This window comes from Daphnia pulicaria, chromosome 2 (genome assembly GCF_021234035.1).
Source record: "Daphnia pulicaria isolate SC F1-1A chromosome 2, SC_F0-13Bv2, whole genome shotgun sequence".
NCBI lineage: Eukaryota > Metazoa > Arthropoda > Branchiopoda > Diplostraca > Daphniidae > Daphnia > Daphnia pulicaria.
In genome coordinates, this window is record NC_060914.1 from 12,072,976 (window position 1) to 12,093,279 (window position 20,304).

The following is a 20,304-nucleotide window of genomic DNA, read 5'->3' on the forward strand; positions in this document are numbered from 1 at the left end:
TTCATAACTTGTATTTGGCATGTTCATCTTGGCTGTCAACTCCCAATGACTCTTGTATATGGTTATTTTAGCATTTAACCTCCAAACAAATTGTATTAAGATTTTTGGGTGTTGCAAATTTATAAGTAGTTCCACGTTTATAAACTTGAATGGCATCCTCTTTAAGTAGCTCTCACTGGCCGGTAATCAGTTTTAATAGTTCAGTAATTTTTTTTTTTACTTTAACCGATCTCCGCCGCTCAAATCGATCAAACCTTTGACCAATCTCTAGTGAACATTGTTTAAATTTTTGTCAATAAAGAATAAGATATTTGAATTGGTTTTCAAGTTTTAATTTGTGGACATCTTCCACGTCAAGTCTATTTCTTTTCCTTCTCACAATTTATGTTTTTCTTTCAGGAAAATACATCAAGAAAATCCTTTTAAGTGGTAACACTCAATTGTTGCCGATCGCCTGATGTAGGGGAATATCAGCCAAGTCCAGTTCACCGATTTTGGCTCAGAGGCTCTTGTTGATTTTGTTATTGATTTTGGGTTTATCCAACTCGATTCGAGTTTTATATTTACGACGAGACGGTTCAATTTCGAATCGTCGAATCGCAGTGGACTAGTGGATAGTAGTGGAGCGACCAGCGACCAGGTATGTGTGACTCTTCCACTTAGGCCTACTGATCGCTTTTTGATTTGATGGAATTTCGAAAGCAAATGCCATCAAACTATTTAAAAACATCTTCCAAAGTATTGATTTCGTTTGTGTTCGACCTGACATCAATTAACAAAAGCATTCATGTTTTAGAGACGCAATCTTTTACGTTATGTAATGCCCGAGTTGTCCGGTTCCACCGTTGGTGGCACTCGTGTCGTATCCATTTGACCGTTTGGTTCAGACAGAGAAACTGATACAATTTAAATTTATTTTGAATTGAAAGTAAAGATAGAAAAGCAAGCTTATCAGCTCGCCGCGAAGGGATAATCGTAAGCCAGTTGAAAACTGTCTTAAATGAAAAATTCAGGGCCTATTGTTAACTCGGACTTATTCACAGTTCACACTTTTCTTCACAGACTTTTTGGTCTTAAAACGGTATTTTTCTGTCAAAGTTCAATATCCTTGCAAGTTATTAACGTTTAGTTTGCTTAACTCTTATTTTCCAATTTTTACACATAAAGTTCAATAATTGAATTTAAAAATAACCATCTTTTAGTCAAATAACTGCAAAACATAAATGCAAATCTGGTTGTTGCGTCATGGATGGGACATCAAAGATTGCGTCATCACGGCGATACTACGGACATCTGGTGGTGATTTGATTGGGCGGAATATATTCGTAAAATTATTTTACTCATGTTTAACCATCCATTACGAATATATTTCAATAAAAATTATCCGACGAGAAGGATGAATTTTAAACTTAACACGTTAAATAAATGACACTTACATATGTAGTGGAAAGTGAAATTTAAACCTAAGGTGAAAAAGTTGTAGTCGCCACCGCCAGATGTCTTTAGTCGTTAAGCAATTATTTTAACAGTTTTTCATTAATTACAGGAGAACTAATTAAGTAAATGAAATTATTTTTGTTCTGGTCGCACCGCATATTTTTTGTGTAATTTTTAAGACCAAAAAGTCTGAAATGTGTCGTAAAAAGCCCGAGCTATGGAGCGTTACATACATACATACATACATACATACATACAGACAAAGTGACATGGCTTTTTTTTTCTGCGTATGCGATTATTAGCTTCGCCCTTCGGGCTCGCAATAAGTTATTGAATACCTGCTGCTGAGACATTGTGGGTTCAAATAATGAATGAAACTTCACTTTTAATTTCACCTCTACCGATTCTTTGAATTGCATCTGTTTTTGATTGATGAAAATGCAGCGATTTGCTGAAAATTTAAATTTGAAGAGAAATACTATTGACGTTGGTATTGGCTCAACTTTGTCGCGGCATGAGCTACACTGACCGACGATGACTTATCTTAAAGCAACACAACGACGAATCGGACATTTGCAATTGAAATGGAAATCATTTCCTGATAGTGTCCAAAGGCTCTGTTCTTTCAGACTATGAGTTAACAATTGAAGTGAAATTTGAAGGAGTCAACTGTTGATTTCTTGCTCCATTTAATTAAATGTTAAACAAAAGATCCTGACCCTGATTTTGGGACCAGCAAGTCGAAATCGGAATATTCATTCTTCATTTGCATATCGAAAACGGGTGGGACGTCAAGTCGCTGTGAGACTCGTTTGAAGACCTTAGTACTTCTTACATAAATAAGTTTTTTTTTTTAAATAGCATCTTGAAGTGTTTTTGTTAAACTAACAATGATGACCACCGTCATTTGCTATTCCTTCATTTGATTAATCAGCTCCCTTCTTTTTATTTTCTACCAGTATTCCTACTTTATGGGTCATCAATTTTTCCGAATTTATTTTTGTCGTTACAATCGACAGCTGCCGTTTTACTGCATGTCCTTCTGGTTGTTTTGGCATTTTTCGTCTGTTGCCAGTGGTTGCTACAATACTGTCAGAAATTAGAATGACCCCACAATTCTGCCCGATGGCCCGATGATCCGACATTTCATTCGATAATCGTTCAACGTGCCAAAAATATCAAAAAAAATAATGGGTAGAGGCAGAGTGCTGCTTGAACGTCCAACATCCATTGAAAGTCAAAAAATAAAACAAAAGAAACGGGTAAGATGCGAGCTGGCGGTCGTCGGGTGGTCGTTCGAATTTTTTTTTTTTTTTTTTTTAGCTCCACCCATCTAGTTCTGCTAAGGCCGCTTGCGTGAACAAGGGGCCTAGGAAGAGACGTTGGTCTCGCAAGTCCATAGACCCCGATCCCATTTATCTGAAAGGGTGCCCAGTCTCTTCGCTTACAATGATAAGGTGCTTAGTTGGGAACGTTCAACCAAGTCATGCAGAACGTTAGTGATATGTAGTGACATATTACACATATGGTGAAATGTTAGTGACTGCAGAATAACCTTACACACTAAACCGACCTACTGCAGACATCTTTCGTGAGTAGTGGTGAGAGTTCGGGTATGGGAGCATTCATGCCCACCAGGGGAACCGAACTCACGTCTCAAAGTGCCTCGATTACTTAGCGACGCTCTGTCCGATTCACCCACTCGAACTTCACTTGTATTAACTTAAGAGAGGGATTTGTACTTCGTTTTATACCTTGATGTCTAATGTTTATTTTTTTTCGGGGGGAGGGTTACTTTTTTAAACTATTACAAAAATGATATGGTCTATTCCCTATTTCGCAAAATCTGCCAAAATTCAGTCAGTTTCCTTTTTCCTGATTGAATTGTACTTACTTCTCACCCCATGTTTTATTCTTGATACTGTGATCTCCGCGATCTAGAGTGAACCACGCAAGCAGCCATGGAAAAGACATTGGTCTATGCTAGCCTCAGAACTCCCAACTAAATTTGATAACGATGTTATTCCAGTTTTTTCGCCTGTAGTTGAAATAAGGTACTTAGCAGTCGCGAGTGACTGTATAAAACCTTATTACCTAGACCAACCTACTGCACCTGTCCCACATTTGTGTGTATTGTGTAATGGTATCTGCCCAGGTGTCCAGGTGAGGGAGCAACTATGCTCGCCAGGAGAGTCGAACTCGACTACCCAAAGTGCCTCCGATTACTAAGCGACGTATTTGAATTTAATTGTATTTGAATTTCAACGGTTATAAGAATCAGCGAAATTATTGCGAGCCCGAAGGGCGAAGCTAATAATCGCATACGCAGGAAAAAAAAACCCATGTCACTTTGTCTGTCTGTCTGTCTGTCTGTATGTATGTATGTATGTAACGCTCCATAGCTCGGGTGTTTCATGACAGATTTCGGACTTTTTGGTCTTAAAAATTAGACAAAAAATATGCGGTGTGACCAGAACAAAAGTTATTTCATTTACTTGATTAGTTCTCCTGTAATTAATGAAAAACTGTTTAAATAATTGATGAGTGACATCTTGCGGTGGCAACTACAACTTTTTCACTTAATGACTGGTGACATCTTGCGGTGGCGACTACAACTTTTTCTTTCTAATTTTCTTTTAAATTCCACTTTCCATTCTTAACGTGCTTGTCATTTACTTAACGTGTTAAGTTTAAAATAACGTGTTAAGTTTAAAATTAATTCTTTCTTGTCGAAAAATCACCACCAGATGTCGATAGCATCGCCGTGACGCAACCATGCCCCAACCATGACGCAACAACCAGAATTGCATTTAAGTTTGCAGTTATTAAACTAAAGGGTGGTTATTTTTAAATTTTCAATCATTGAACTTTATGTGTAAAAATAGGAACATTTGAGTTGAGCAAACTAAACGTAATTAACTTGCAAGGATATTGAACTGTGAATGAAAAATCACCACCAGATGTCGATAGCATCGCCGTGACGCAACCATGCCCCAACCATGACGCAACAACCAGAATTGCATTTAAGTTTGCAGTTATTAAACTAAAGGGTGGTTATTTTTTAATTTTCAATCATTGAACTTTATGTGTAAAAATAGGAACATTTGAGTTGAGCAAACTAAACGTAATTAACTTGCAAGGATATTGAACTGTGAATGAAAAATCACCACCAGATGTCGATAGCATTGCCGTGACGCAACCATGCCCCAACCATGACGCAACAACCAGAATTGCATTTAAGTTTGCAGTTATTAAACTAAAGGGTGGTTATTTTTAAATTTTCAATCATTGAACTTTATGTGTAAAAATAGGTTAAATATGAGTTGAGCAAACTAAACGTAATTAACTTGCAAGGATATTGAACTGTGAATGAAAAATCACCACCAGATGTCGATAGCATCGCCGTGACGCAACCATGCCCCAACCATGACGCAACAACCAGAATTGCATTTAAGTTTGCAGTTATTAAACTAAAGGGTGGTTATTCTTAAATTTTCATTGAACTTTATGTGTAAAAATAGTAAAATATGAGTTGAGCAAACTAAACGTAATTAACTTGCAAGGATATTGAACTGTGAATGAAAAATCACCACCAGATGTCGATAGCATCGCCGTGACGCAACCATGCCCCAACCATGACGCAACAACCAGAATTGCATTTAAGTTTGCAGTTATTAAACTAAAGAGTGGTTATTTAAATTTTCAATCATTGAACTTTATGTGTAAAAATAGGAAAATATGAGTTGAGCAAACTAAACGTAATTAACTTGCAAGGATATTGAACTGTGAATAAAAATCACCACCAGATGTCTATAGCTTCGCCGTGACGCAACCATGCCCCAACCATGACGCAACAACCAGATTTGCATTTATGTTTTGCAGTTATTTGACTAAACAATGGTTATTTTTTTAATTCAATGATTGAACTTTATGTGTAAAAATAGGAACATTTGAGTTGAGCAAACTAAACGAAAATAACTTGCAAGGATATTGAACTGTGACAGAAAAATCCCACAGGATTGCAATTGCGAAAGAAAGTGTTGATACGAGGTTATATAAGGGTGATTCGACTCGAGATGATTTTAAAGGGTGCCAAACATACACCGTTTCTGTCAGACTGTTTTTACCACACAAAAACACCGTTTCTGCCTGATTGTTTTTTTTACCACACAAAGAAAACAAGAAATCACATTGCTCCATCACTTTGATGATTTCTATTCCCAGAATATCGATTGTTTTTACCATACAAAAAAACAAATTGATTTTAAAGGGTGCCAAACACACACCGTTTCTGTCAGACTGTTTTTACCCCACAAAAATACCGTTTCTGACTGATTGTTTTTTTACCACACCAAAAGCAATAGTCAAACCTATTCCCAGATTATCGAACGTCAAAATGTCTTCTAAGAGAAAACGAAAGGATGAACTTGCAGCTAGGCAAGCCAAACGTAGAGCAACGGAATCTGAAGAACAGCGGTTTGCTCGACTTGAAGCAAATGCTGTCAGGAATGCTGCAGCGAGATCAGCCGAGTCTGAAGTACAGCGGTGTGCTCGACTTGAAGCAAATGCTGTCAGGAATGCTTCAGCACGATCAGCCGAGTCTGAAGTACAGCTTTGTGCTCGACTTGAAGCAAATGCTGTTAGGAATGCTGCAGCACGATCAGCCGAGTCTGAAGTACAGCTTTGTGCTCGACTTGAAGCAAATGCTGCCAGGAATGCTGCAGCACGATCAGCCGAGTCTGAACAACAGACTAGTTATCGCCGTGCTCAAGATGCTCTGAGACATGCATCCGCCAGAGAAGTCGAAGTAGAAATTCAAACTACCGCTAGACGTGCTGCTGATGCGACAAGGCATACAATCGCCAGAGAAGCCGAATCAAAACTTCAAGCTTCCGCTAGACGTGCTGCTGATGCGACAAGGCACACATTCGCCAGAGAAGCCGAATCGGAAATTGAAGCTTTCGCTAGACGTGCTGCTGATGCGACAAGGCATACAGTCGCCAGAGAAGCCGAATCGGAAATTCAAGCTTTCGCTAGACGTGCTGCTGATGCGACAATGCATACAGTCGCCAGAGAAGCCGAATGTCCTCAACAAACTGCTGCTAGACTTGCTGCTTCCGCTGCTCGCTTTGCCGCCACTATATCCAACGAAACCCAAGATGAAGCTACTGATAGGCGACAAAGTAATGCAAGTGTTCAGCGACGATCTAGGGAAACCCGTCAAATCTCCAAAGAAGAATATCTAGATGCTTTTGATGCTTCCGTCAATGGACCGCTTCATAAGCAACCTTTCGTAGACAAGCATATGAAAAAATTCCATTCTGAATTGCATCAATTAAATCAGCAGCATTGCCTCCACTGTCGAGAATTGTGGCCTACAAGAGATGCAATTGTCGATCCCTACATTTGCTGCCGTTGCAAGAAACTTACGGAATTCAACCCTTTTGGCATTCAAAATGATATGGTGCGTGATTTTTCATCTATTCCACTAGCAATTCAGAAGCACTTTCGGGAACTTACTCCTCTTGAAGAAATGCTTCTCTCGCCAGTAATTTCCATCATGTCTGTCTTCCGGCTACCTTCTGGTGGACATGTTTCTCGTGGCTACGTGGCAAATTTCAAACAAGACGTAGCCGGATTCATCAGAGAGATTCCTCTCACAGCAGAGCAACTTCCGTGCCTCGTCATAAGAAGGAGAGGTGTGGACAACACCTGTGCCGAATTCAAAGTTTGCCGTAAACGAGTTGAAGCAGTTGGCCGATTTCTCATTCAGAACCATCCAGGCTTTGCTTCACATCGCATCACTTTTAGCCAGACCAACTGTGATTTGCTGCCCGAAGATGGACCTTTGTTAAATATTCCGACGATGGACAGCGACAACGATGAATTGAATGTCACTGACGAAGGAGCCATGACAAGGGATGTTCCATCAGAAGACAGTCTTGATCAGCCACAACCTCCTGATGTCGCTTTCGTCATTTCAAACAACATCAGGCCTCCTCAACAAAATGAAATATTAAATGCGCTCGATCCGGTTAATTGGCCAACAATTTCAACTGAGCCTATCAACGAATTTGAGGTCATGTCTGGTCTTGCATCTCTGGCTTTCATCAAGTTGTTTCCTCTTGGGCAAGCTGACCCAACAAAGAAAGGTCGCAGACAAGACCTATCCGAACTCGTTGCTTCTAACCACTTAATGAAATATGCCGAGATTGATTGTACAAAGGAACCCGACGAATCTCATCCAAACGGGTATTTGTATTTTCCGTTTGCTGAACATGAGCGCTTCTGTTTTTGGTCGGTTGATCGCATACGACGCCATCGAGCCCTTGGGCAGTGTTCCGTTTTTCTGAGACAAAATCCCGAAGAAGCTGCATTGTCTATGGAGGAACTTAAGGCTATGGCTGCCAACGGTCAACTTGACTCGGTCATCAGCAAAATGTACTCCTATACAGCCAATGTCACTGGCAGTGACGCCTACTGGAGCAAGCGTCGGAGAGAATTAGAGGCTATAATGCAACAGAAAGGTCTTGGCACGGCTTTTTTTACTGTTAGCTTTGCTGACAATCACTGGTACGACCTCCATCGTCTCATGCCCAACGGTGCAGCTGAACCAAAACTTCGCTACCAGAGTACAAATGCAAATTTACATCTAGCAGACTGGTACTTTTCCGAAAAATTACGTCTTTTTATGAAGCATTTTTTCGGTGGTGTCTTGGATCACGAATGGTTTTGGTATCGTTTCGAGTGGCAATCAAGAACAGCCATTCATGCCCACGGTGTTGTAAAGCTCAAAAACGACCCGGGGATTGCCGACCTAGTGATTAAAGTCTATGCTGGCCGACTTATGGCGCAAAAACTAGCTGATCCACAGTACACAGCAAACCTTAGCGAACAAGACGTCCTAGAAAAGCAAGATCTTGTTGAAACCGGCATTCTTGCAGAACTCAAGGTTCTAAAGTATGCCGATACTCTGTTGTGTGCCTGTAATACTCGGTCTGATCCAGTCAACCCGTTCAATGCTGAAGTACCAGTTCCCCATCCGTGTTCAAGCAATGTCTCGTCAATTCTGAACGATGTAGCAGCCATGGACGACTTTTACGAAAGATTGGCAAACTGTGTTCAACGTCACGTCTGTCGACCAGATGGTTACTGTAAATCTAAGGATGGCAAATGTCGTTTTCACTTTCCTTTTGATCTAGTTAGTGAATCGAGAATAGTTTTTGAAAAAATCGGAAACACAGACTCTGTTCGTGCTAAAATTGTTCTCAAAAGAAACGACAAGTTCATGAATGTCCACAACAGATCAATGTTGGAACATTGGTGTGCCAATGTAGATCTTCAGCTCATTCTTGATCATCACGCTGCAATGAACTACATGGTCAAATATGCCAGCAAACAAGAGCGATCTGGAAACACTTTACAGCAAGTGATCAAAACGATTATCAACAAGGCTGATGTCACCGACAATGCTGGCTCCGCATTTCGCTCCTCAATTATTCGTTCCATTGGCCATCGTGACATCGGGAAAGGTGAAGCGTCGCGCATTTTGTCTTCCGGCCACCACTGTGAATCATCCTTCAATTACGTCAACGTTTCTTTGGACCTGACTGTAAACGAAGTCTTAAGAAATCCAACGACTGGTGAGTTGGAAACTCGACCAACTCTGCTTACATACTTTGCTAAACGTCATGTCTACATTGAACAAAACACCTACCCCAATTGGAATCTTGATCAACCCAATTTTATCGAGTTTTGTCGTCACTTCACTGTCGTCAAAGGGAATCTTAGAAATAATCCCAATCCGGACAAGACCATAGTTTTGACATTTCCGGTGCATCGAAATTCTCCTACGTCAGCTACCTACCATCTGTTCTGCCGATATTCGCTTATCAAGTTTTTCCCATGGACGGAATCATCTATTCCAATGCTTTTGGATGACAACCTTGTCGTACGCCAATGGCAAGACTTTCGATTGACTGCAGCTCAGGAACTGCGTCAATATTTCAACTTAGATGAAGAATTACAAAGTCGATTAGATCAGGCAGCTGATGACCTCCAGGAAGAAGACAACATTGAAAACGACAACTTTAATCAACTTGAATGGCAGCAAGCGGTCGGTATGCGACCTGCTGGCGAACAAGAAGTTCGTTCTGATCTACCTGTGATTGACCGTTCTTTCCCTTGGCTGACTAGTCTTCAGCTTCATTACACTCCACATGAATTGGCCTGTGGAAGCACTTGGGTCGTTAATCATCTAACCAATGGAAGAGATCTCGGCACTGATTCTACAGATTTACCCTTTGTCAGTCCCAGTCAACTGAATCCTTCACAACGAATGTGGTTCGATATGGTTGTTGAGGCTCTGCAATCTCAGAAACAGTTGTTATTGATCGTCAATGGCACAGCTGGTACCGGCAAAACCTTCACTATTTCAGCAATTTCCAGTGCTGTCCCTAAAGAACATATCGTCCGTTCGGCCTACACAGCGAAAGCGGCCCATCTCATCCGCGGTGAAACTTTGCATAAGATATTTCAAATTCCAGTAGAAAAAGGCCAAGGTACAAAGTTCGTCCCACTTAATGGAGCGAAACTGGCAGCTCTTCAAGAGAAATTTCGTCATGTTAAAATTATCATAATTGACGAATATTCAATGTTGAGTTTGACCATGCTTGGAAAAATTGACGCTCGTCTTCGTGAAGCCAAAGGCAACAACCTTTTTTGTGGTGGGCTGACTGTTATTTTGGTTGGAGATCCAGCTCAACTTCCTCCTGTGGCTGCTCCTTCCCTCTATTCCCAATCAACAGCACCGTTTGCCAACGAGGGTCGGGCCGCTTACTTGGCTTTCCAATCCGTCATCAAGTTGACAGAAGTTCGACGACAACAAGTAGAAGATGGCGACATTGACCAGCAAACATTCCTGGACACACTCAACTCTTTGAGAGATGGAAACTGTTCCATAGACCAGTGGAAATTCCTTCAAGCAAGGAATCCGGAAGCCATTGCCAACTTTGGCACTGATTTTGAAGATGCGACCTACTTGTTTGCCACCAACGAAGCTGTAAATCGCAGAAATTACTTTAAATTACCACAACTTCAAATGCCAATCACCCTACTACGGTCGGTAAATCTGCCTTCAAGTGGCAAGTCAAAGCCATCTGATCAGTTTCGAGGGCTTGAAGTTGAACTGTACCTTGCGATCGGAGCACAAGTAACGTTAACATCCAACATCAACACGGCTGTGGGTCTCACTAATGGTGCCAGAGGTACCGTGGTTGATATCGTCTATTCCAAACAGCCCAATGTTGATCTGCCTGATTTCATCGTTGTTAGATGGCCTGATTATACCGGCCCTCAATTCTTCTCTACAACCATGAATAACGGCATTTCAACTCACAACTGTATACCAATCCCGGCCATATCCATACGGTCTGATGACACCAGAGCCGTCAGGATTCAGTTTCCCCTTCGCCTGGCTTATGCGATGACCGTATGGAAATCTCAAGGAGAAACTCTAGGCAAAACTGTTGTAGACATCGGTCCCAAAGAAACCGCCGGCCTGACTTTCGTGGCTCTTTCAAGGGTAAGACATATTAGTGATTTGGCCGTCTTGCCATTTGACTATCAAAGAGCATTGAAAATATCGACTGGTGATGGGTTATTTGCTAGAAAGATGGAAGAGAGACGGCTAAATATGTTGTGTCAGGCTACACAAGATCAATGGTTTGAAAATAACCCAGAATAAATTTGTTTTATTTTCTTACTGTTTTGCTGTCTCACAAATTTGCTTTTCGTGTGCCTTTGTCACTCAACAACGTAACGTCACTTTTGAATACAAAATAGGTCCTGAATTTGTCATTTAAGACAGTTTTTAACTGGCTTACGACTATCCATTCGGCGAGCTGATAAGCTTGCTTTTCTATCTTATTTAAAAAATTAATTAATTAATTCGTCAAAATATAGATGGCGCAGTTGTAGAAACTAGTGAGGCTCAGGAAGTGCCGCATAGTACGCCATCTATCTATCCCATGAAACCCGGTGTCCGGTGTAGTGTCGACTGCTTAAACAACAACAAGTCTCTTCTTCCAAGTCATGAAGTTTGGATTCAGATGGATAAGAAGATGGGTGAGATCACGCTCAAGCCCCATTCCAGTCGATAAAGCAGAGGTAAACATGTTTCTTACCATGTAAAAGATGATCATGTTTCCATAATTTCTTTTCAATTTCCATTAATTTGCAGTTGTGGGAAAAAAGGATTGCCTTTGCATACTTTTTTTTTGCTTGGAATCTTCTGGCCGTTGTTGGTTACCAATATCTCAATGCTGATAAATTGGGAATTAAAATTGATACTGAAGAGAGTTTGGGTAATATGTTTAAATTTTTCAAATAAATTCTCTGAACGATTTTCTTAATAATTTTATTTTCTTTGTTTGGTTTTCTCAATAGCTGAAAAACTTATCAGGAAAGCCAATATGCAGAATGTAACCTTCTACAGAATGAAGAACTTGAGCTATGAAGGGAAAAGAAATGTTGATGCAGGAGAATTAGAGGAGAAACACAAACAACGACTTGAAGCATTGGCGTTGGCAGAGAAACACAAAGAAGGATTTGAAGAATTAGAAAAGTCAGAACTTGAATGATTTGCATTAATACATAGTTGTTTATTATTAATTTTATGTTATTGCTAAAATTAAAGATCACTATTCTTGTAGTTTTAAGATTTTCCATCAAATTCCATCTTTCAGATCACAAATATGTTAGATGTTGTCAGTTTTCCATGAAACATTCTGTGGAATTCATATTCAAATCATTCATGCAAGATGGGCTGAATTATGTTTCTTTTCATCACAAGCTATTGAAAAATTGCATTTGTCATCATTCATCAAGCCAAGAACAAGAATTTTTTGAGAACCATATCAACACTAGAGCTAGAGCTCCTAGTGCTAAAGAAAAAGTAAAACAAAAAGTCTTAAATAAAAAAAATCTCGATCCGCCTTTTCTCTGAAATGATGACGGCCGTATCGGGCAGTTGTAAAAATGCAGTCGCCAAAATATTGCTGAATTGACATGAATGTTGCAAACCCGGAAATTCTCATCACCTCGATTTTTTTAGGCTGGTAAAAATAGCCCCGGTTGTGATAAGGTAAGAGAACCAGAAAATTCCGCGTCATCTTTCCCAACTTTTAGTCATCGCATTTCTCCGTTGGCCGGGATACCGAGCTTTAGTTTCGAAAAACGACGCTCTCATATTCGTCTGCTATACTGGCAATCTTATCAACCAACCGATCTATTTCTTATTCGTCGCCAGGCTTTCCAAATTTTTATCTTGAACAAACTCCAGAATACTGCCGTGATAAATCTGTTTCGACTCAATCTTTTTCATCTTTTCCGACGGAATAACTGTTCAGCTTCAAAATGGTTGTGAAATTTTACATTTCCATGGTTTCTGGAAATAAAGAGGTATGTATTGGGACGTCAATCGTTGTGGGTTCCGCCCTTGTCCCACGGGCGCTTTAGTTCTTATTACTGACGATAAATTTCGTTGCACCTTGTTATCTTCGCAGATGAAGAAACGACAAATGAAAGCCCAGCTTATCATGGAGAGCAAAGGAGTGAACTTCCAGGTGATAGACATTTGTGACCCCAACAACGAGGATGAGAGGACTTTCATGAGGAAGAATGCAGTAGGCAGAAACAACGCCAGGAATGCTGTCCCACCTCAGTTTTTCAACGATGATCATGAAGATTCATACTGTGGAGTGAGAAATCATTTTAAAAATTCCCTTAATGTTTCTTCATAAAATAACACATGTTTGTTTTGGTTCTCTCAGGATTATGAGGGCTTTGACGAGGCTGTTGAAAATGACCGCATAGAAGAGTTTCTGAAGCTTCCTCGTGGCTCACTACCTCAAGTACCTGTCATCAATCACAATCTTTTCGGCAGTAGAGATGTAAGTGTATCGACATCTTACATTCAACTTTTTAATAACCACCTCATGAACTGTGTGCAGGTATCAATGGAGAAAGAGATTCCCCAACTCAATGGAGCTGTCCCTAGTCCCAGACCAAGCCCTGAGAAAGAAGAGGAAGAAGAAGAAGAAGAGGAAGAAGAAGATGAAGGTAAGTTAATGATACAGTTAATGGAAATTTTCACACAGCGTGTGAATGGCTTCTTCTCACGTTTATTGTGATGTTTCTTCATTTGGTTTTGTTTTTACTTAATCTGCTTGGGTTATTATTTTTTTTTGGTTTTGGTTTTTTCTGTTTCATTTCTGTCTGGTTTCGTGTTATTTGTTTTAATCTCTGCTTGCTTACCCTTTTCTATCAAACACAACAACCCAATCACAATTTCACAGAAGAAGTGGAGATGGAGACCACAGTGGCCACTGCTGAAAGTATCACTGAATTAAAATACAAAAAGCTTCCCGGGGGAGGTACATAAGGGCTTTTTTTTCACATTCTAACCCTTTTTTATTATTTGGTTTTCTGCTTTTCACTTGTCCACATTTTCTTTGTTGTCTATGTAAACACCACCCTTAACATCATTTGCGCTCTGCTTTGCTGGTGACGGATGACCTGACTCGATTCTTTTTACAGATGTAACCACTGCAATTATTCCCGAGGAAGAAGTCAAAGTCGAGGAAGTAGAAGAAGAGGAGGAGGAGGAAGAAGAAGAAGAAGAAGAGGAGGAAGAAACAGCTTTACCTCACGAAGATGGTAAAACTCGCATCTTCGAATGCGAGCACAAACATACTCAAAAATTTATAATTTTATTTCGTATTTCGCTTAATCTGCCCTAATATCTCGGCTTAATTTTATCTTGGGTTTATTTTAATTTTTTCTAATTTCTTTAATTTCACATTTTTGCTTGCTTTTTTCCATCACTTTTTCATTTACACACGCACAAACCAATCAAAATGTACAGATTCGATGGAGATGTCGACTACGGTGGCCACTGCTGAACGTTTCACTGAGTTCACTTACAAACAGCTTCCAGGTTTTCCTTCTGTTGTCTCGTTAACTCCTTAAATTTAATTTTCTCAACAACATCTTTGGTTATCTTTTAAAAGTTGTGTTTTTATTTCTTTCTTTCAATTTCCCGCGCTTTTTACTTGTCGTGTACGCTTCAAATATTACTGGTCATTGTACAGTTTTCCGATTCCACATATCCTCCCCATCGTGAAATATTCTCAAATTAATTTTTAATTTTTATTCATAGGAGAAGCTTGAAATGAACAAAAAGAAGACAAAAACCAGTTTTTAAATATCAACTGCCGTGTTTGCCACCTCACCGCCGTCGAGTTGGTTTTTCTTTTCTAAGTTTTTTTTTTTTCACTGGAAATTATGGCGCGTCTTTATTTCGCCCGTCAGAAAACAATTGGATGAACTGACTGATTTTTCTTGGATTTTATTATAATTATTATTATATATACATATTAATTTTTTTGTCTTTTTGTTTCTACCGACATTTTAATCTTTGGCTCCTCCCACTCCTTAATTGCAATCTTATTTAAATTACCCTGCCTTTTAATTATGTTACCTGTATGTGTGACTTTGTGTGTGTAACGACTTTGAATAATGTTTTAACTTAAAAAAAGAAAGACAAAAAAAAACCTGGACAATTTGACTCAACAAAAATTGTAGTGAAAGAAAAAGAAAAATCAAGTCGTTGCTCATTTTCGTTTAAAATGATTTTCAAAACGAAGATACAAATGAAAGATTTCAAAAACAAAATACCTTTCAGTTTTTTTCTTTTTAAAAAAGAATTGATTCGCTTGTTTCTAGATCGAGACTTCGAGAGACGCATTTGTTTATCGAAAAACCGCTACGTGGCCTGTTTGTCGTCATAATTTCTTCTCGTTTTCACAACTTCATTTACTCTTGACTCGATTGGCATTTTCCACTTTCTCGACGCGTCTAAATAAATTTTGCGGCTTCACCAATCCAGACAAATCCCTTCCCATTTTTTCGGTTATTAATGTTAATAATTAAATCCGATGGCGACATTTGGTGGTATGGCGACCGTACACCGACAATAGAACCCCAATATTTTTAATAATTTTTAAAATTTCTTTGTATGCGACAGTAGAACATAAGAAAGTTAAAGATGTTGAACTTAGATGATTTAGAGATTTCAAGTAGTTGGCAAATAATGAAAATAACTTAAAAAAATTATAGGAGTTCTATTGTCGCGTAGTGGAGTTCTACTGTCGGACACTGGAGTTCTATTGTCGGGTATTTTTAATAATGTTTAAAAAATGAGTTCTTATGTCTTTGGAGTTCTACTGTCAGCAACACATTCCCATTTGGCGACGCCCTGTCGGCCCCAAAAACTATCGAATTTTTGGTACTCGGATGTGTTTTAGTTCCTCAACTTGTTGTCCCAAGTTTTAGTGCATTCTCTTCCCTAACAAGGAAAGACGGCCATCGTTATTGGGAAACGAGACTAATAAAAACTCCAAAAACAAAAAGAAATCGGTCGACTTCATTTGGTATGCAGGAAACGTAGCCTGACTCGATCAATTTCACCAGAGAGGCAGAGACTCAGAGAGTCTTTCAAGCTTTAGCAAATGTGTCAACTTTCTTAATTTTTTAATTCTATTCAACTGTTTGATTAGAAGATTTGTATTTTTTTAAATTAATAATTTGTCTTTTTCCATCTCATTTTTTGTTTCGTGTTTTTTCTGCTCCGCAACTGCCGGCAAAGTGAAGACAAAAAAAAACAATTTGGCAACGTTGGGGAATTCCATGGGTGGGAATTCTCTAGTCCCGCCATTTGTCACAGGCTACTCCTTGGTTGAACGTGTCCCTGATTTAGTCTTCTTCACACATGTTTAACATATGTTCCCAACATTGTTTTCGTTTTAAATTATTCCAAATATTTCTAATGCTTCTGGAAATGTATAAACCACCGTCCTAATTTCATTGAAAAAATAAGGTATATTGATGTGTCATGGAGAGCCCCCCAAGGATGGTCTACGAGAAGAAGCTTATTCGAAATTCGAAAATTATCGTCCAAAACAAGACACAGTTGGATGCTGAAACAAATGGATCAATTGAAGTTTGCAAATTGTACAACCTGGCCCCACTGCAGCACCTGAAACGGGGAAACAAAGTCAAGCCTCCTTGCAAGGAGAACCCGAAGCTTCTGATTTCCAGCACAATGATGAATTAAATACTCAAATGTTGTTTTATGGCATACTAAATTATGGATTGTTTCTGGCTAGGTGGTTTAAATAATCATCAGATTTTGATTAGATTGGCTGCAGTGTGCCAACATTTTCAAGAGCAGAAATGCAACAGCTAAAAATGGAGGAAAAACTGAAGCTGGCTTCACTGAAACCGGAGAAAGAAAAGTAAAAAGTCTTGTGATACAAATTCCAAAGTTTCATGCTCAATTGTTACTCAATTGTAGACCAAGCCAACCCAATCTTTGAAGGTTTGTTCAGCAGTGTTATTGTGAGTGTTGAAATCCAGAGACCAAGCGTGATGCTTTTGCAGGGTTGCAGCATAGAGCACTCATTAGGTATTTGAACTAAACTTTAATGAAAAGGCTATTTGTAGATTTGATCTAATGTAATTTTTTTTTTTACTTTTACAGATCATGTGCTTTTTTTGATTTTTATTAATGGGAAAATCGGGTAACCTTGCTAACGTAGCAATATGGCGTGTGTCTTCTTCGGTCATTAGGTCGTCATTGACTAAATTCCACCTATCCGCCATTTGTTTCCCAGCCACTGACTGAAAACGTATTTCAATATTCATCACGGGTAATAATACGGTGTCTGATACATTTTCAGTCATCAAAACTAATCGGTAATTCTAGTTTTGAACTTGAAATTTCTTGAATTTGCTGAATGTTACATTTATCTGTGAGTTTACAGGTAATCCAATAAATAATGTTTACTTTATTTTTCTATTCTTCAGTGTGCTTTGCCTGTGATTTATATGTTCCTTTCTGAAGCTAGATCTGTCTTTTTCCCTGTAGGTTTCACTGGCCATTTGATGTTCAAGCTGTAAATGGAGATGCTGCCCAATAAAGAGATGGCAAAAGGTGTGCTGCTGCTGTCCTTCCTTATCACACTGGATTTATCAGTGATGTTGTGAAACCAGAATTGCCAGATGACGGCCCAGACCTATTCCTTACGGCGTATTTTCTTTCCTCACGTTTTCTTCATAAGAATGGTATTTCCCGTTTGGATTGTTAGATGTTACTGAATATTAATTATTTGTGTGTGAATTTAGTTATTTGTGTGGTAACCTAGCCTATAATTTCTACTTGGAAATTACAGCTGATCATGTGGCCTGAGCCTGAGCATCTGTACCATGATCTGTACATTTTGCCAAGATGTCTTCTCTTTTTCCTGTACGTACCGGCTGTACGTTTTGTAAGAAACACTTCAGAACAAATCAGGTAAATATGTTTAACTTTCTAACTGTGAGACTTAGTTAGGTGGTGACTATGTCTTAACTTGCCTGTTCAAGAACTTTAGTTGCCTACCTTAGAAAGGCTTGATAGCTGTAGGTTCCTTTGCAAAATTTAATCAGAAGGATTGTGTAGTTAACTTTAACTTCTGTCATTTTGTTTTTGTCATTTAAGACGCTTTGTCCTTGATAGTAATTGAGATTTTTTTTTAACAGTCTGGTAAAGTCTGAGCTTCGTCATTGCTGCCCAATGAACACATGGATTTTATGCAGCCAGCTGGAAAAGGTTGTTCCTCTTGCTAACTGTACTGCTATGTGTTTCGTCAAATGAAGAAACATAAACAACTGAAGTAATTATTTCAATCAATTTTCTAATTGTCTGGCTGATTCAAAAAGCTTGCTAACTGATACTTGAGAGATCTCATAGTTAAGCTATACTTGTGTCATTTTTTTTTATCGTCGCATGATAATTCACTGCTTGATAGTATTTGATTTTTTTAAAAGCAGGATTAACATCCAGTATAAGTTTTAGCTTCTCTTTCTTCTTTGTTGTAGTTCAATCATACATTTTGTTGGGGGTTTTTTTCAACAAAAGCTATCAGATATTGTTTTCAGAATATTTAGTTTAACTAAAACTACATAACAAGTCATTAATTTGTCTTTTCAGACAGCAGTTCCATTGATTTGATGCTGAAGATAAATTCATTTCATTTCTGTTACAGGTTTATCGTGTATGTTCGCGTAGTTTCTGTCCGCTGTGGTACGTTGTTGCAGCCTATGCTGGTGATAGATCTTTCTGCATCAAATTCCCTTGGTGCTGGTGTCGTGTTACCGAAGTTGCATCATTATTTTGTTAAATTATCATCGTGACTATTGCAGTTTACCGTTAATAAGTTCAGAAGCAACAAAAAAGAAATTCGGGATGTTTATGTCAAACAAATAATAAACATTTTTTCGGGATTGGGAAAGGGAAGTGGAGGATGTTGGAGGGGGGATATTTCAAGTTTGGATACAAAAGTTTTTATTTTCTAACCCTCTAAACATATCCCTACCCATTAATCTCCTAACCCCACTAACATACACCTACTAACCCTAAAATTTGTACCTTAAATAATAACCCAATGTTAATGTTACCCCATCAATGTAATGTCTGTAATAAATAAAAAATTTAATACGTAAAACTCATTTTTATTATTTTTTGTGCAAAATATTCAATAAACAGAGCGTCCGGTTCAAAACGTTTTTCTTCTGCACGAGTTTAAACGCAACCCGCCACCACCGCTGCGGCAATGAGACAAAAAGCGATGGTTAAGTTTTGCAGAAATCTGTGTCAATCAGGTTACAAGTTTTTCAAACTCAATAACTTCTGTCGAATTTTGCATCTAGTCTATTAGTGCAAATAACGATCCTGGGTTAAGAAGATGGTTGTTTAAAAAACAAACAATGGTAAGTTTTTTTGGCAACTCAGAAAACCCCATTGTTTGTTTCTTGAACAACCATTTTCTTAACTACCAAACACATGGAATCGCGATTTGCACTAATAGATTACATGCAAGATTCTACGCGAGTTGTTGAATTAGAAAAATTTGTAACTTGACTAACGCAGATTTGCGCTAAAAATAAACCATGGCTTTTTGTTTCATTGGGTAGTGGGTTGCTTTGTTTAACTCGCACATGCTGTTATAGGACATGTCTACGGCCCCCAGAGATAAGTATCTGGACCGAGAAGAAGAGAGAAGTACGAGGCAAGTTTTACTGGGGAGATGTAGTCATACTAGGCTTCCGGGTTAGACTCATGACCCTCCAAAAGTTTTCATCGGATCATGCGCCTTCCAAGTCCCCGTTCGACCAGAGCCCTCCCCTCCTCCTGGTTTCACAGCGGGTGAGTGACCACCGGCGGGCGTTGGTTAGTGGTTAGATAGGGAAACGGGGCCACAGAAAAGAAGGGAGCCCAGATATGCACTTGTAATTTAATGTAACGATTAAACAATTTATCAGTCTTGGATTGCAGCATTCTCTCATTGATTTTCACCAGTGGATGAAGTCCACGACTAGTAGTAAAGGATTCCCCTGTAAGAAGAATAAACATTTATTTGGATGACAATAACATTCAAACAAGATTGTAGCGACAGAAACCAAATACCTCAAATCAAGAGGGCCCATGCCCATGGAAAGAAGTAAAAAGAGATTCAAGGGTAGCAGCCAACAGGTTAGCAAATAAGGGACGTTATTACTCCTCGTGAAGTCTGTCATGAAAATTTAGAAACCTGTGGTTTAGAACCTGTAAATAAAAAGAGAAAAATAAGTCAACTTGTTTATAATTTGTGTCATCAATGTGCTTCATGTCTATGATCTAAAACAAAAATTAAATAGTATACACTCGAAATCGTCTGTTAAACATTAGATAGACTTAAGTGCAGATCAATACTTTAAATACTCACC

At 38.9% G+C, this 20,304-nt stretch overlaps 4 protein-coding genes across 11 annotated transcripts in view; all 4 read left to right on the forward strand.

Moving 5' to 3' along the window:
• The window catches only part of LOC124326640, a 21,136-nt gene extending 9,028 nt beyond the window's left edge, over positions 1-12,108 (forward strand). Inside the window, exons 2-4 of the mRNA XM_046785559.1 lie at positions 11,401-11,604; positions 11,678-11,801; positions 11,884-12,108. Coding sequence (XP_046641515.1) covers positions 11,530-11,604; positions 11,678-11,801; positions 11,884-12,077 — 393 coding nt within the window. The 5' untranslated portion in view covers positions 11,401-11,529 and the 3' untranslated portion in view covers positions 12,078-12,108. The remainder of the gene's footprint in view (positions 1-11,400; positions 11,605-11,677; positions 11,802-11,883) is intronic.
• On the forward strand, positions 6,494-11,182 carry LOC124327758. The gene is made up of 3 exons (XM_046786754.1): positions 6,494-6,985; positions 8,135-8,591; positions 8,775-11,182. The coding sequence occupies exons 1-3, from the start codon at positions 6,494-6,496 to the stop codon at positions 11,180-11,182; spliced, it is 3,357 nt and encodes a 1,118-aa protein (XP_046642710.1).
• Positions 12,109-12,679: 571 nt separating the features above from the next.
• LOC124326467 (SH3 domain-binding glutamic acid-rich protein homolog) lies at positions 12,680-15,386 on the forward strand. 4 transcript variants are annotated; one of them, XM_046785320.1, is made up of 8 exons: positions 12,680-12,897; positions 13,002-13,196; positions 13,269-13,388; positions 13,449-13,557; positions 13,794-13,871; positions 14,035-14,154; positions 14,363-14,434; positions 14,657-15,386. In XM_046785320.1, exons 1-8 carry the CDS (start codon positions 12,853-12,855, stop codon positions 14,665-14,667), a joined length of 750 nt encoding a protein of 249 aa, XP_046641276.1. In that variant the 5' UTR covers positions 12,680-12,852; the 3' UTR covers positions 14,668-15,386. The 4 variants fall into 4 exon arrangements, with proteins under 4 accessions (XP_046641276.1, XP_046641277.1, XP_046641278.1 ...); XM_046785321.1 differs by lacking the exon at positions 14,363-14,434 and having other exon boundaries at positions 12,682-12,897; XM_046785322.1 differs by lacking the exon at positions 13,794-13,871 and having other exon boundaries at positions 12,685-12,897.
• A 1,230-nt stretch (positions 15,387-16,616) lies between these two features.
• Positions 16,617-18,872, forward strand: LOC124326657. 5 transcript variants are annotated; one of them, XR_006915587.1, is made up of 7 exons: positions 16,617-16,793; positions 16,853-16,963; positions 17,039-17,321; positions 17,426-17,622; positions 17,683-17,851; positions 18,079-18,212; positions 18,585-18,872. XR_006915587.1 is itself a non-coding variant. In XM_046785579.1 (3 exons), the coding sequence occupies exons 1-3, from the start codon at positions 17,560-17,562 to the stop codon at positions 18,730-18,732; spliced, it is 333 nt and encodes a 110-aa protein (XP_046641535.1). In that variant the 5' UTR covers positions 17,342-17,559; the 3' UTR covers positions 18,733-18,872. The 5 variants fall into 5 exon arrangements, 1 of the variants encoding a protein (XP_046641535.1); XR_006915585.1 differs by having other exon boundaries at positions 16,619-16,793; positions 17,039-17,253; XR_006915586.1 differs by having other exon boundaries at positions 16,619-16,793; positions 17,039-17,253; positions 17,730-17,851.
• Positions 18,873-20,304: the final 1,432 nt, after the last annotated feature.

Coding starts and splice junctions, on each gene's coding strand:
- LOC124326467 (XM_046785320.1), top strand. CDS start 12,853: ATGGTTGTGAAATTTTACATTTCCATGGTTTCTGGAAATAAAGAG. Junction 12,898..13,001: donor TGGTTTCTGGAAATAAAGAG/GTATGTATTGGG, acceptor TTATCTTCGCAG/ATGAAGAAACGACAAATGAA. Junction 13,872..14,034: donor CAAAAAGCTTCCCGGGGGAG/GTACATAAGGGC, acceptor TTCTTTTTACAG/ATGTAACCACTGCAATTATT.
- LOC124326657 (XM_046785579.1), top strand. CDS start 17,560: ATGACGGCCCAGACCTATTCCTTACGGCGTATTTTCTTTCCTCACGTT. Junction 17,623..17,729: donor ACGTTTTCTTCATAAGAATG/GTATTTCCCGTT, acceptor TGGAAATTACAG/CTGATCATGTGGCCTGAGCC. Junction 17,852..18,584: donor AACACTTCAGAACAAATCAG/GTAAATATGTTT, acceptor TTTCTGTTACAG/GTTTATCGTGTATGTTCGCG.
- LOC124327758 (XM_046786754.1), top strand. CDS start 6,494: ATGCATACAGTCGCCAGAGAAGCCGAATGTCCTCAACAAACTGCTGCT. Junction 6,986..8,134: donor AAGAAATGCTTCTCTCGCCA/GTAATTTCCATC, acceptor CTTTTTATGAAG/CATTTTTTCGGTGGTGTCTT. Junction 8,592..8,774: donor CTGTCGACCAGATGGTTACT/GTAAATCTAAGG, acceptor GTGCCAATGTAG/ATCTTCAGCTCATTCTTGAT.